At 45.1% G+C, this 12,684-nt stretch overlaps 1 protein-coding gene across 3 annotated transcripts in view; it reads right to left on the bottom strand.

The window, feature by feature from the left end:
• POU6F2 (POU class 6 homeobox 2) overlaps nucleotides 1-12,684 on the bottom strand; it is a 463,146-nt gene that overhangs the window by 123,389 nt on the left and 327,073 nt on the right. For all 3 annotated transcript variants that reach the window (XM_042914645.1, XM_042914628.1, XM_042914638.1), the window contains one exon: nucleotides 838-1,184. In XM_042914645.1, coding sequence (XP_042770579.1) covers nucleotides 838-1,184 — 347 coding nt within the window. The remainder of the gene's footprint in view (nucleotides 1-837; nucleotides 1,185-12,684) is intronic.

The following is a 12,684-nucleotide window of genomic DNA, read 5'->3' on the forward strand; positions in this document are numbered from 1 at the left end:
TATTAATTTCTGGATCTGAGGTGTTGACACCACAGTCATTATATTCTGAAGCTAATTTATTTTAGAGGAATCTAAGTTAAGAATGGCTTTCTGAACTTTAAAGTTCTGTATTCCTGAATGATGATCGATTAAGGATAAGCTCTGGTAGTTAGCCTGAATATCTATTTTTGATGCCCTGGGCCTCAAGGTAAAAAAAGTCAATGTATAGAAGCTTTATTACTTTATAAAGATGCAGATTTGTTGAGGCTGTTTGCATAATTTTAGAGAATTGTTAGTCTGTGGTTGGAATGGTTGGAATCTGGGACACAGACCAGGGGCTGAATTTCTTTACCCTCCTAACCCCAGAGAGTCTTTAGAAAAATAGAAACAAAAGAGCACAAAGTACTTAAGGTAAGACACTGTTGTATTCATAATATAGAGAAATAACCACCATGCCTCATGGACAGGAGATGCAGTTCTCCACGGGGCTACAAAACTGTGCTGGTAATAATTTTAATTGGATGCTATCTTTGCTGCCTTCAGAAAGTATCATAAAATGGAATTATTACAGGCTACAAGTGCACTTACAGTGCCGGCCTCTCACAGGAGGAAACAGAACACATTTATCCATTGGAGGGCAACATCAATGGGCTTCTATTTGTTTCCTTTACATGCATCCCCAGCCGCCTGCTATTTGCTTCCTCTTCCCTACGTCTAGGAGATCAATTCGAATTAGGTGCTGCAGACCTGGGTGCTAAGTCTGACCGGCCCTCGGCCTGGGGGTGGGGGGCGGCGGGGGGACGGCGCGACCCGGAGGACAGGTCCCCCGGAGCTCACGGGGCGGGGCGGGGAGCATACCTGCAGAGGATTGGGTGGCGTGAGCGGCGACGGAAGGCCATGTCCCGGAGACTGGCTGGCTTTCTGAGGGGGGCTCGCGCTCTGCTGAGTCGGAGACGGTTGGTTCTGGCTCGGGGGGTGGGGGTGGGGCTGAGGCTGCTGCTGGGGCTGAGCTGGCGGAGCCGGCGGCTGCTGGGAGGCGGGAGGCGGCTGCTGGGGCGGGGCGGGCTGGGGCTGCGGCTGCGGGGGCTGCGGGGGCGCCTGCGGGCCGGGCGGCGGGTGCTGGCCGGCGGGCGGCGGCGGCGGCGGCGGCTGGAGCTGCTGGAGCTGCTGGAGCTGCTGGAGCTGGGAGTTCAGGGATGAGGTAGCTACAAGGAGAGAAAGGGAACGTGCAGGTGAAACACACTCGGCCGCGTCCCGCTGTGTCCCCGACCGCTTGCTCCGCGCGAGCTCAGAGTTGGCTCGCTCGCCCTCATCGCTCCGGTGCCGACCGGGGTTGTGGGGCGCCGGGAGGGAAGAGTCACTTCCTAGGGAAATTGTAAACTTTGGGGAGGACCAGCGTGTCACCCGTCCGGCGTTACTCTGCAGGGTACCGTGCAGTGCCAGCCGAGGGTGCCCCAGCGATGGGACTAACGTTTCCCTGCCTTCTCTCGCTCTTCCTTCCCGCACTGGCTTGGGAAAGACAACGCTTTCAAGAGTTGCTTTCGACTGTAAAAGTTCAACCCGTTTACTTCTTTCGGCAAATGCTCAACCCAACGGAAACTAAGTTGTTTGTCACCTCCTTTTGATCAGCAGTGCCGTCGGTGGTGTCGTTGGCACCCGCTACTTCAGACATGTTAGTTTCAAGTTTGTACAGTTTTGTTTTTTTTTAAATTTCAAGATGGTACATGCTTCTCAGCTTTGCAGAGATAAAAGCCTGAGTGGGAATATTTTGCCTGCTGATCAAACAGACAGGGCTCCCTTACCCCCACCCCCAAACTGGAAGGCTTAGAGAGCAGGCTACTGTGAACTCTGCAGTGGTTACTGGACACATTATCACCTCAAAACCAGGCCAGGGACTGAGAGAATGATATCATCTTTTCAAGATTCCCTTGTTCTTTGAAAAGTAGGAGTTGGTGGGCCCAGCTTCTTAACGCTGAGCGCAGTAAATTTGTTCTCATATGCCCATCTGGCTCTGAACGATTTCTGCAGCAGGAAGACAGGTTGGCCAAAGAATGATCTAGAGAAAATTACTGCGACAAGTTCACCTCCTTCTTTGCCTGAATCTCAGTCTAAAAGCTTTCCAACAAGCCTACAAATAAATATAAGGGTCGATGTTGAACCCATTGGCCTTGGCTGCAATGTCTTCCTGCTTCTCCCCTACCTAGAATTAGTCAAGATTTTCAACATTAATAACTCCTCTTTGTATGCTAACTAGTTTGGATATAAATTTAAAAAATAGAATTAAAATAAATAAATAAATAAATACTCCTCTTTGTCACATTAAACTAGTTCCTATTTTTAAAGAAATGCTCTTTAAAAAAAAAAAATCTTGTGGTTCCATAAAGTGCCGTATTGCACACCTGCCTTCACACAACAAATATGTTCTTGGGAAGTCTGTGTACATTGATTCGTATGTTGAGGACACCTAGAGAACTTTGTAAGAAAACCAAGCAGTGACTATTTTTGTAAATTTCAGAGTCATTTCGTTAGGCTTACTGAACATCAGCTAGGCACAAGTACTGTGCCAATGTGTAGGACTCAAGGAGCCAATCCTGCCTTCACGGAGTTCATCATCTATTTATTGCAGATCAGATTAACTCATAGGAAACAATCAGGTTTGGGGGTAATTTTACAGAGTCCTGCTAATGGTAGACCAAAATGACCCAGAGAATCAGGACAGGGAGTTTTCTTTGGGTTAGAGAGGCCAGGACAGTGTTCACAGAGGGTGCTGAAGGAGAGCGAGGACGGTTCAAGAGAGTGAGGGTCATTCCTCGAAAGGAAGGAAGAGAGGATATTACAGAATGTGAGAAGCGCCCAGATGGCACCGCCTGGCTTAGGTGATATTTCTGAAGGACAACGTGGAGAATGGACTGCCGGTACACAGGCTCTGGGAAGTTTGGGATGACTTTAGAGCTCAGAGAGGGTGGAGAGCCTATCTTTTGAAAGTGATGGAAAGACAGATCACTCCCAATTAGCCTCCGGTGTAAGTCAGATTTTAAATATATAATCGGGGGCGCCTGGGTGGCTCGTCGGTTAAGCGTCCGACTTCGGCTCAGGTCATGATCTCACAGTCTGTGGGTTCGAGCCCCGCATCGGGCTCTGTGCTGACAGCTCAGAGCCTGGAGCCTGCTTCCGATTCTGTGTCTCCCTCTCTCTCTGGCCCTCCCCTGCTCATGTTCTGTCTCTCTCTGTCGCAAAAATAAAAACATTAAAAAAAATTAAAAAAAAATAAATATATAATCGGATTTGTTTATTTTTATTTCTTTTTTTAAAATCAGGTTTGTTTAAAGCCAGGCACACACGTATTGGTGAAACGGTAGTTTGACGGCTCCCAGGGGCACCAAATACCAATCTGTGCTCTCAGACACCACGTAGAGCTTCCACATTGGACCAGTTGGGATGGCAAGTTTTCACCGGGTTGCTGAATTACTCTAGGTCTGTTCAACCACTCAGTCCATTGTGTGCCCTGCCTTGCATGTGAGTCCAGAGTGCTCTGGGACTCCAAAGGTAGAGATGGTGTGTATGAAAGAGGGCTGGAAAATACCCAGTCAGTGGGAACTCTCTGAACCTTCTGCCCAATTTTGCTGCAAACCCAAAAATGCTCTAAAAAATTAAGTCTCTCTAGAAAAAAATACCCAGTCATCCCATTTACTGGAACTTTAAGGGAATGGTCTGGTTTCACCACCCGCCCATTCCTATCGTACAAAATCACATTTTATTGACAGTTTGGGAGCCCAGCTCAATTCTGACCTCCCAGGATCTTCGGCAATCTGGAAGGTCCTGGAGGAGTGGGATTTGATCTCTCTTGGTAGAGTTACAGATCTGGGGAATCTGATTGCATCTGGCCTCCTGCCCGATTCAAATCAAGCCCGTCCTGATTTCTTTCAGGTGGGGGGGCACACATGTCAGCGCCTATTTTCATGGTTGACTTAAATACCATACTGTTTCATTTTGGTTAGAAAAGCATTTATCTAAATCAGCATTTAGAAGCAGGGTAGACTGGGGAATATTGGCAGACAGATATTGGCAGATGGGGAGGTGCAGCAGACCCTAACCTACTAATGAGACACGGGTCCAAACGTGTCTTCGTTCCTTTATGTTGCTATGTTCACATTGCTTGGTTCTTTCCTTCCCATAACCTGCAGCTTGTCTGGAAAGGCATTAAGTTAACCTCCACAAAACCTCTTCGAGGTTTTTACATAAGCTAATTTGGCATCGGTAGGCAAAAAATGATGGATAATAAACTATGTCCAGGCGTGTACTGGATGCAAAGAAAAGCATGAGGGGTTTATACAAGAATGCAACGCTGGTCTAAACAGCAAAGCCACCTACATAACACTGTGTAAAACGAAAGTGAAAAAAAAAAAGCAGTAAAGCACGGAGCCTCTAAAACAGCTCATTGTATAAAGCGTACTGAGATACACACACAAGATAGGAAGGTTCAAAGACATTTAACTATAGAGAATGTTTGTGGATTAAATGATAATTGTTGAGTGTGAACTCTGACCCTATGCATGGAAGATTAAAGATTGTTACTTTCTGTGGGCGCCTGGGTAGCTCAGTTAGTTAAGCATCCGACTTTGGCTCCGGTCATTGTTCTTACTGTTTGTGAGTTCGAGCCCTGCCTGGGGCTCTGTACTGACAGCTCGGAGCCTGGAGCCTGCTTCAGATTCTGTGTCTCCCTCTCTCTCTCTGCCCCTCCCCCACTTGTTCTCTCTCAGTCTCTCTCTCTCTCAAAAGTAAATAAATAAATTTTTAAAAATGATACTTTCTTCCCTGGTATTTACCTCCTTTTATGATTGTTTCCCCCCTGTCTGGTTACTATACACTACGTAGACCAACAGTAAATGTAAAATTTAACTACAATATCAGTCGCTATGAAGGAAAAAAAGAGATGCATAGAAATTGACATTACATTCACTTAACATTTTTCTTAAACTTACATTTTAAAAAAGAAACCCCAAACAAAATTCCAGCCAACTCTGAATTTCCTAGAGAGAACACTGCGGCGAAACCAGTGGCTCGAAACCTCCCCAATAAATAATTTAATATGACAAAGGAGTAACCAGGAATCTTTCATTTCTCCATTTGTTCCGTTTCCATACGTCAGCTGTAAATTAGAAAAACTTTCTTCTTTTGAATCTTTGTTAGAGGTTTCCTCAGGAAAGCACATACATAACAAAGCCACACGCCCCTAGAGGTATTGGAATTTCATTGGCTGGGATTTACATAAGGCTACTTCCAAGGCAGGGACATGGAAAAGTGAAAGCATCTGGCATATGTGCACATGAAGGGCAAGTCCATGAAAGATTCTGGAGAAATACAGATGTGTCTTATACCTCCAAGGTATTTGAAACACCGTAAGACCACAGAAAGCAAAATGGCACTCGCGTATCAGAGGAAGTGCTAACTTTTGTTAACACAAAGTATAACATCATGTTAATCTAATCACTCTGTGGGGGGATCTCAACTTCAGCATTTCCTTGCACTTTTCAGGCTCAGGCATATATGGGCATGGCTGGCACACTGGCAGTTTGGGTTTGACAGCGTGCTGGGAAGGGGGACAAGCTAAGTCTGCTTATGTATCTCTGGGCCTGTCTGGGAACTTGGAGTAGCCTCATAGCAATACATTGACAGAGGATAGAGGATATAGGCCAAGGAGAAGGAGCCGGGTGAAGGCTTCTCCCCAGAATCCTGGGGCGTCTGGGTGGCTCAGTCTGTTAAGCAGGTTAAGCGTCTGACTTCGGCTCAGGTCATGATCTCACGGTTCCTGGGTTCAAGCCCTGCATAGGGCTCTGTGCTGACAGGTCAGATCCTGGAGCCTAGAACCTGCTTCAGGTTCTGTGTCTCCCTCTCCCTCTGCCCCTCCCCTGCTCGTGCTCTGTCTCTCTCTGTCTCTCAAAAGTAAATGAACATTAAAAAAAATTTAAAAACATAAAGTGCCCCGGAATCCTGAGAAAAGCATAATGGTAATGGCTATTCAAATTCATCCTTAGTCCCATTCCCTGGTGCAAGCCTGTTCCTAGGCAGAGAGAAAGGGCACCAAGTAAAAACAAAGAGGGCAATGTATGAGGCTAAGTGCAAGGAGCCAGATGCCAAAGGCTATATACTGTATAATTCCATTTATATGAAATGTGCGGAATAGGCGAATCCATAGTCACAGAAAGCACATTAGTGATTGCAGAGGCTGGGGGTGGGGGCTGGGGAGTAACTCCTGGCAGGTATGGGTTTTCTGGGTAGGGTGTTTAAAAAGTTCTAGAAGTAGATAGTGGTGGTTGGACATCACAAAGGTACTTAAAGCCACTGAATTGTACACCTTAAAATGGTTCAAATGACAAATTTTATGCTATGTGTATTTTACCACAATAATAATAATAATAATAATAATAATAATAATAATTGCTGTTTCTTCATATTCACACACTGGGAGCCAAACTATACTGTCTCGGGATGCCACAGGCTAGGAAGGCAAGCCTTCTCCACTCTGCATGGCTTTGCAGCTCTGAGGGCTCAGGTCAGCCACCAGTGAGGGTTGTGCCTGGCGAAGCAGAGGGAGGGACACGGGCAGGACCGCAGGATGCCAGGTGGCCAAGAGAGGAAAACGCCATGCCCACCGCACGGGCACGGGTCTGACAGCGCAGAACAACAGGATCGCTATCAAAGTGAGCCACGGGCTTGCTCCTGAGCTCTGGCGAGATACTCCTCCAGAAATGCCAGAGAAAAGTATTCTTCCAAGTGGAAGGTGGACACTCTGTGTGAGCAGGTGGAGACCAGTGATGCAGTTTGGGTTCAAAATAAGACAGTGCTTCATAGTTTGGAAAGTACTTAAATTTACTATGAATGACTTAGCTTTTCAAGACAACCACGTGGATAGATGATACCATTGCCATGCTGTACATGTTGAACTTGGGCTCAGAAGTTCACACAGCTTGACCTTTCCAAGTTTACCTAGCAAGTGAGTGTTATGGATGGCTCAGTCTTAGGTGCGCGTCTTCCAAGCCCTGAACATAAGAGAATCAGCTGTATGGATGGGCCAATCTGTTTCCTCCTGAGGGCTGGAACAAAGGTAACTGCACACTCACACAGGGAGGGATGCCCTCTGAGGCTTTGCTCTTGAGAAGAGCTGGTCCAGGCACCTGGCTACAGAAGCTAATTTGGAAGTGTCTGCTCCATGATGAATCGTTCAGCTCCTGGGAAAGCGTGTACAGTTGTACCTCTGTCCTGCTGCAGGCAAAAAATTTTTGAAAGCCTGCTGATAGGAAATGTACATGTGTGTTTGAGGATAAAGATGCTAATTTGAGGGCAAGACATGGGTCGTTATAAGGAACAGAGACATGGGGTTGCAGGAAGGGAAGTGAAAAATCTGAGCAGAAGGGAGGTGGGGACGGGCCACACAGCAATTTATTTGTGTCACAAGTTTGCCATCATGGTAAGAGAATATCTCGTCTACACTTAGACATCAGGCAGAAGCTATACTGGGCTCAGCTTGGTGACATTTTAAGTATCTGAGTAGGGGAACAGCTTATATTGTCCATAGAACTCTGTGACACCCTTGTCTCTAGAGCATTTTTGGTGACAGGAAGAGTTCTTTCTCTGGATGGATTTGTCCTTAACCAGGAACAGCGACTCCCAAATCGGTTCAGTCTTACACATCACTGGGCTTGCGGGCCACCAAAAAGAAAACTCATGCTTCCTGATGTAGCTCTTGCTTTCCTAACTCTGTATCTGTCTATCTATCTATCTATCTATCTATCTATCTATCATCTATTTATTGTGAGAGAGAGAGAGAGAGAGAGAGAGAGAGAGAATCCCAAGCAGGCTCCATAGTATCATTGTGGAGCCTGATGTGGGGCTCAAACTCATGAACCATGAGATCATGAGCTGAACGGAAACCAAGAGTCAGACACTTCACCTACTGAGCCATCCAGGCACCCCCTCCCCCCACCCCAATGCTGTAATTATTGTTCACTTGTGTTGCCCACTAAAATCCCCAGGAGAAGAAAAAAGAATGGAATCTAGAACAACCCAACCAGAGGAAGTTGAGTTGGTAAACCTGGATTTCTGCTTCCTCCTGTGCCCCAAGAAATAACATCCAAGGTAGCTGAAGCAAGTGTGCAGATCAGGAACCCTTTGGTTCCCTCGTTAAGGGCATTTCCAGCCTGCACTGGTGGACAGGAGCTTTGCAAAGTGGATGGAAAAAACAGTGTGTCGGGAACGGAGGACTCTGAAAAACCTGCAGAAGGTGAGAACTTTTGGGGGAAATTTGCTTTTATTTTTGGCAATAGTGTTAAAAGGAAACAAGATCCATTCTGCTTCAAAGATTATGATGTGTAACCACCTCACGTGTGGCCATGGTTATAGTTCCAGAAATATCTTTAATCTGTCATTTGTTTCTCTTGCATGTAAGGCAGAGATCTCAGCATCTGTTGGGGTATCAGGAGAAAACAAAGAGAAAAAAAATTCTCCCAATGAAAAATCCCTACAAATTACTGGGTATTGCTGAACTACAGGAACTTCTTCCTTACCAAGCTGGTTTTTGCCCACTCTGGCAGCCTACCTCCAATTGTGGACAAAATCACCTGGGGACCTTGTTAGAAAAGTGGATTCCAGAGAGTAGGACAAAATCTGCATTCTAAAACATCACCCAGGGAGGGAGTCAGGGGCCATCGCCCCTGGGGCTCCCAGCATCCCAGACAGGAGGGGGTAGTTCTTCTCTTGGCCTTCAACTGGAGCACCTCATTCTCCTATCTCCATAATTTTGACAATGTGTTTTTCTGAAGAACGAATCCGTTCTTCCACCAGCAAAGGCATACCGAAACAAAATCGCTATTTGGAAAAAAAAAACAAAAAAACAAAAAACAAAAAACAGAAAACAGACACCTGGGAATCTTTCAGTATCTTTAGCACATTCTTTTAGATATGAGGGCAATTTGCCACCCATTACTGCATTTGTTGACATTTTGGGGAGCACTCTTGTTGAAGTGTTTTCACAAGTATTAAGTGTGAGACTGCAATGTTAGCTTTTAGATGGCCCATTAAACAAGGAAGAGGAAAAGCAAAGAAGTACCCAGAGTAAAGCAAAGAGAAGCAGCAGCAGGGGCCATCGCAAAGGACTGGGACTCAGAGGTGGCAAGGCCGACTGGAATTTCCAGTGGGATTTGTGGAGACCCTACTGTGAGCAGCTGATCTCCTTCCATCTCCTCCTGCAGAATGGCCCACAGCTAGGCCAACCTAAACTCTCTGGAAAAATCAGGGGAAGGCTCTCCTCTAAAGAAATTGAAAAACTTGTCTGGGGAAGAATTAGGATGTCCAATGTGGATGTGGGCACCCCAAAGCAAAGTCCTCTTTGCTAAAAAACTAGTCAGTTCCCAATCTCACCCCAACACACTGAGCTCTTAATACCCTTCCAAGCCCTTAGGAAGTCATTCCAGCTTCCTACCGTGTGCCAACCAAGTTGAAAGAAAAGAGGCTTACATCCCAATACTTCCCCCATGGAATTGCAGAACACCAAAGATAAAGATTGTTGAACAACTTAAAAGATTTCAGAGACAAATAAGAGGCCATCTGCAAAGCAACATAAGTCAAACTGGCATCAGACCTCCTGTTAGCAAAACTCTATGGCTAAAACCACTGGAGCAATGCCTTCAAAGTTCTGGAAGAAGATGATTCCCAGCCAAGAGTTCTGTTGCTGGCTAAACTTTCTGTCAACAGCAAGAGCAGAGTAAGACCCACTTTGGAATTTGCTGAAACTTAGCTATCTTATCCTCACATGCTTTTTCTTGGGAAATTGAATAGGTACTTCAGCAAAATAAGGCGGTGAGCCAAGAAAGAGGAAGATTTAGGATCCAGGGAGCAGTGTGTGACACGCAGATGAGCAATACCAGGGAGCTCCACTGCAACAGTGTCTGGAAGTTCTAGAAAGCACCGAGGCGTTGGTGAACTATCTCCAGAAAAGAGGAAGACTCCACAGAAGTGAGAGGATATTTGAGATCGTGGAAGAATTTGAAAATAGGGAAAAAAAGAAAGGAAACTAGAAACTCCAGCAAAACCAAAAGCTATCTGGGAAAGCCACAGTCAAGAAATGAAGCCGTTGTTCCAAATTAGCACAAGAAGTCACTGAGCTCCAAGAAGAAAAGTGGAACAGATTCCATGTTGTAGAAAAATAAGAAGCTAGAAGATAGTAGCCGCTTTGTAAAGAAGGTACACATTTCTTCTCACAATAAAAAAAGATGGGTAATAAGATACTTCAGGCAAAACAAAACAAATAATCTAAGAACAAGCTATGGTTTTTTAAGAAACAATAAAAGAAACAGACACCATGACCCAGTTGTGCCATGAGATGGGGCATGATTTTGAGCACTTGGTGAAGTGTGGAAGGAGAAGCTACTTGAATATTTTCTTGGAGTGGCACTAAAATCCAGTCTAGAAGGACATGTGATCACAGCATGCTTCTTGGCTCTTCAGGAAATAATAAGGTAGCCATATTAAGGTTAAGGGGGTTTACTGACTTTCAATTTTTGAAACAGCCTGTAAACAAGGCATGACAGATTTAATGAGAACATAAATGCTACTAAAATCCTTGACAACGTGGAAGTGGGAGTGAGGAGGGCAAGTGAGAACCAGAGCATTAGTGGGGAATCAAGAGATCGCTCCATATAGGTGACTGAACAAATGGGGATTCAAAGATGCTATTGAAAGTTACAAAGCTAGGGCGCCTGGGTGGCTCAGTCAGGTAAGTATCCAACTCTTGATTTTGGCTCAGGTCATGGTCTCGTGGCTTGTGGGATCAAGCCCTATGTCAGGCTCTGCACTGATAGCACAGAGCCTGCTTGGGATCCTCTTTCCCTCTCTCTCCCCTTCCCCTGCTCATGCTCTCTTTCTCTCTCTCCCTCTCTCTCTCTTTCTCTCAAAATAAATAAATAAACTTAAAAAAATAAAGTTACAAAGGTAACTAAAACTAACACTCTATTCCCATCAGGAGAAGGGAGAAAGAGGAAGTAGGAGATGTTATAAGTGAGCTAAACCCCCATATGCCATAGCAGGAAATAAATAGGTGAGGCATCCACCAGCCAATAAATCAAGAGACAGAAGTAAATGGAAAGTATTCAGAAACACAGAGATAAACCCATTAGACCTGAAACCAGAAATGGTTAAATGTGATTGCCTTGGGGGAGTAACCCTGAGGGTGGGGAGGGGTATGGCTGAGAACCACACCTTCTTCAGCACCCCTCTGTACTGAAATGATTTAAAAAAAATTTTTTTTTAAACGTTTATTTATTTTTGAGAAAGAGAGACACAGAACATGCATGGGGGAGGGTTAGAGAGAGAGGGAGACACAGAATCTGAAACAGGCTCCAGGCTCTGAGTGGTCAGCACAGAGCCCGACGTGCGGCTCGAACTCACGGACCGCGAGATCATGACCTGAGCCGAAGTCGGCCGCTTAACTGACTGAGCCACCCAGGCGCCCCTGAAATGATTTTTAGCCACATGCATGCGCTGCACTGACAAACGTCTTTGGAAAATCAGCTTGAACATTGTGGCTGCATCTTGTAGGACAACAGCTAATGCTGAGGTGCCAGGCACCGTTCTAGACCCTTTCCTTTCCTCGTCATTTCTCATCAGCCCTCCCAACAACCTCGTAGTCAGTCTCTTGGGTTGGATTTTTCCCAGATGTAGCACCTGAGCCAAGGATTCAAGTGCCAGTGATCTGTTAAGGAAGGGCTTCCAGGAGAAATCAGGAAGGGAGTGAGGAAAACAGGATAGGGAAGAGCAAGAAGGAAAGCAGGGCTGAGATTTCAGGTGAACCCCGCACCCCTATCTCTGTCTCATCCTCTCCCCAGGGGCTCTGAAGCATGGACTGCACCTCAGAGTCTGTTCTGTCTTGAAGCTCTTCTCCTCTTCCTACACCAGTCAGTTATCAGCTCCAGGGGTCCGGGAGCTTCTTATTCTCTGTAAGGGGGAAGGGACTTCAGTGCCCAGGAATCAGAGAGCTTCCTAAGAACGACAGCACAGTATTTAACAATTACTCTCAGAGGTGATTACACTATGTAGCAGGCCCAGTAAGGTAATCAGAAATGCCCTCAGAATGACAAGATATGAATTTCCATGGATCTTGTCTAAATGGTTTGGTCAAAACGCAATCATACCAGGTCCCCTTGACTATCTCTCTATACAGACAAGTATATATCTACTTATATCTATAAATATACCAAAAAATATATACATATATATAATATCCACCTATATCAGCATATATAATATCATATATATGTATATATATATATATATATATATATATATATATATCAGCCTATATAATATCACCATATATTATCACCTATATCTATATATAATCCTATACCTAGTTATATAATGTATATCATCTGTCTATCTATCTATCTATCTATCTATCTATCATCTATATCTACATCAAGCCAAATTAAAGAGACAGGAGGTCCCTAGGCTCCAAAACTTTGGCCAATTAATTACTGAACAGAATGCTGGTGATATAGGATTGAACAAAACAGCAATGGTTGTTGCTCTCATAGTGCTTAGAATTTAGTTCCACTGAAGGCCTTGAAGTGATGAAAGTTTTCACATAGTGATAGAATGTACTATTCATCAGACAGAGGTTAGTTGTTACTGGAAGCACAGAAAGAAATGCAC

The sequence above is a fragment of the Panthera leo genome, chromosome A2 (assembly GCF_018350215.1).
Source record: "Panthera leo isolate Ple1 chromosome A2, P.leo_Ple1_pat1.1, whole genome shotgun sequence".
Taxonomy (NCBI): domain Eukaryota; kingdom Metazoa; phylum Chordata; class Mammalia; order Carnivora; family Felidae; genus Panthera; species Panthera leo.